This window comes from Lottia gigantea (genome assembly GCF_000327385.1).
Source record: "Lottia gigantea unplaced genomic scaffold LOTGIsca_11857, whole genome shotgun sequence".
In the NCBI taxonomy this organism is placed as follows: Eukaryota; Metazoa; Mollusca; class Gastropoda; family Lottiidae; genus Lottia; species Lottia gigantea.
Window position 1 is genome coordinate 1 of NW_008707197.1, and position 1,261 is coordinate 1,261.

Below are 1,261 nucleotides of genomic sequence, written 5' to 3' on the forward strand. Positions count from 1 at the left end.
TAAACTAACAAATAGAACATACANGTTTTTATAAACCAACAAATAGAACATACAGTTATAAATTCAGATTTTATAAACTAACAAATAGAACATACAGTTTTTATAAACTAACAAATAGAACATACAGTTTTTATAAACTAACAAATAGAACATACAGTTTTTATAAACTAACAAATAGAACATACAGTTTTTATAAACCAACAAATAGAACATACAGTTATAAATTCAGATTCTATTAACCAACCAATAGAACATACAGTTTTTATAAACTAACAAATAGAACATACAGTTTTTATAAACTAACAAATAGAACATACAGTTTTTATAAACTAACAAATAGAACATACAGTTTTTATAAACCAACAAATAGAACATACAGTTATAAATTCAGATTTTATAAACTAACAAATAGAACATACAGTTTTTATAAACTAACAAATAGAACATACAGTTTTTATAAACTAACAAATAGAACATACAGTTTTTATAAACTAACAAATAGAACATACAGTTTTTATAAACCAACAAATAGAACATACAGTTATAAATTCAGATTCTATTAACCAACCAATAGAACATACAGTTTTTATAAACTAACAAATAGAACATACAGTTTTTATAAACTAACAAATAGAACATACAGTTTTTATAAACTAACAAATAGAACATACAGTTTTTATAAACCAACAAATAGAACATACAGTTATAAATTCAGATTCTATTAACCAACCAATAGAACATACAGTTTTTATAAACTAACAAATAGAACATACAGTTTTTATAAACTAACAAATAGAACATACAGTTTTTATAAACTAACAAATAGAACATACAGTTTTTATAAACCAACAAATAGAACATACAGTTATAAATTCAGATTTTATAAACTAACAAATAGAACATACAGTTTTTATAAACTAACAAATAGAACATACAGTTTTTATAAACTAACAAATAGAACATACAGTTTTTATAAACTAACAAATAGAACATACAGTTTTTATAAACCAACAAATAGAACATACAGTTATAAATTCAGATTCTATTAACCAACCAATAGAACATACAGTTTTTATAAACTAACAAATAGAACATACAGTTTTTATAAACTAACAAATAGAACATACAGTTTTTATAAACTAACAAATAGAACATACAGTTTTTATAAACCAACAAATAGAACATACAGTTATAAATTCAGATTCTATTAACCAACCAATAGAACATACAGTTTTTATAAACTAACAAATAGAACATACAG

General features: G+C 21.7%; 2 protein-coding genes across 2 annotated transcripts; one reads left to right on the plus strand and one right to left on the minus strand.

Annotated features, from left to right (window-relative positions):
* Positions 1-63: 63 nt before the first annotated feature.
* On the minus strand, positions 64-213 carry LOTGIDRAFT_148720 (hypothetical protein; the record flags this gene model as incomplete). Its single annotated transcript, XM_009047904.1, has 1 exon — positions 64-213. The coding sequence occupies one exon, from the start codon at positions 211-213 to the stop codon at positions 64-66; it is 150 nt and encodes a 49-aa protein (XP_009046152.1).
* Positions 214-737: 524 nt separating this feature from the next.
* Positions 738-1,049, plus strand: LOTGIDRAFT_148721 (hypothetical protein; the record flags this gene model as incomplete). The annotated part of the gene is made up of 1 exon (XM_009047905.1): positions 738-1,049. A coding segment is annotated over one exon (312 nt), but the record flags the coding sequence as incomplete, so codon positions are not given.
* Positions 1,050-1,261: the final 212 nt, after the last annotated feature.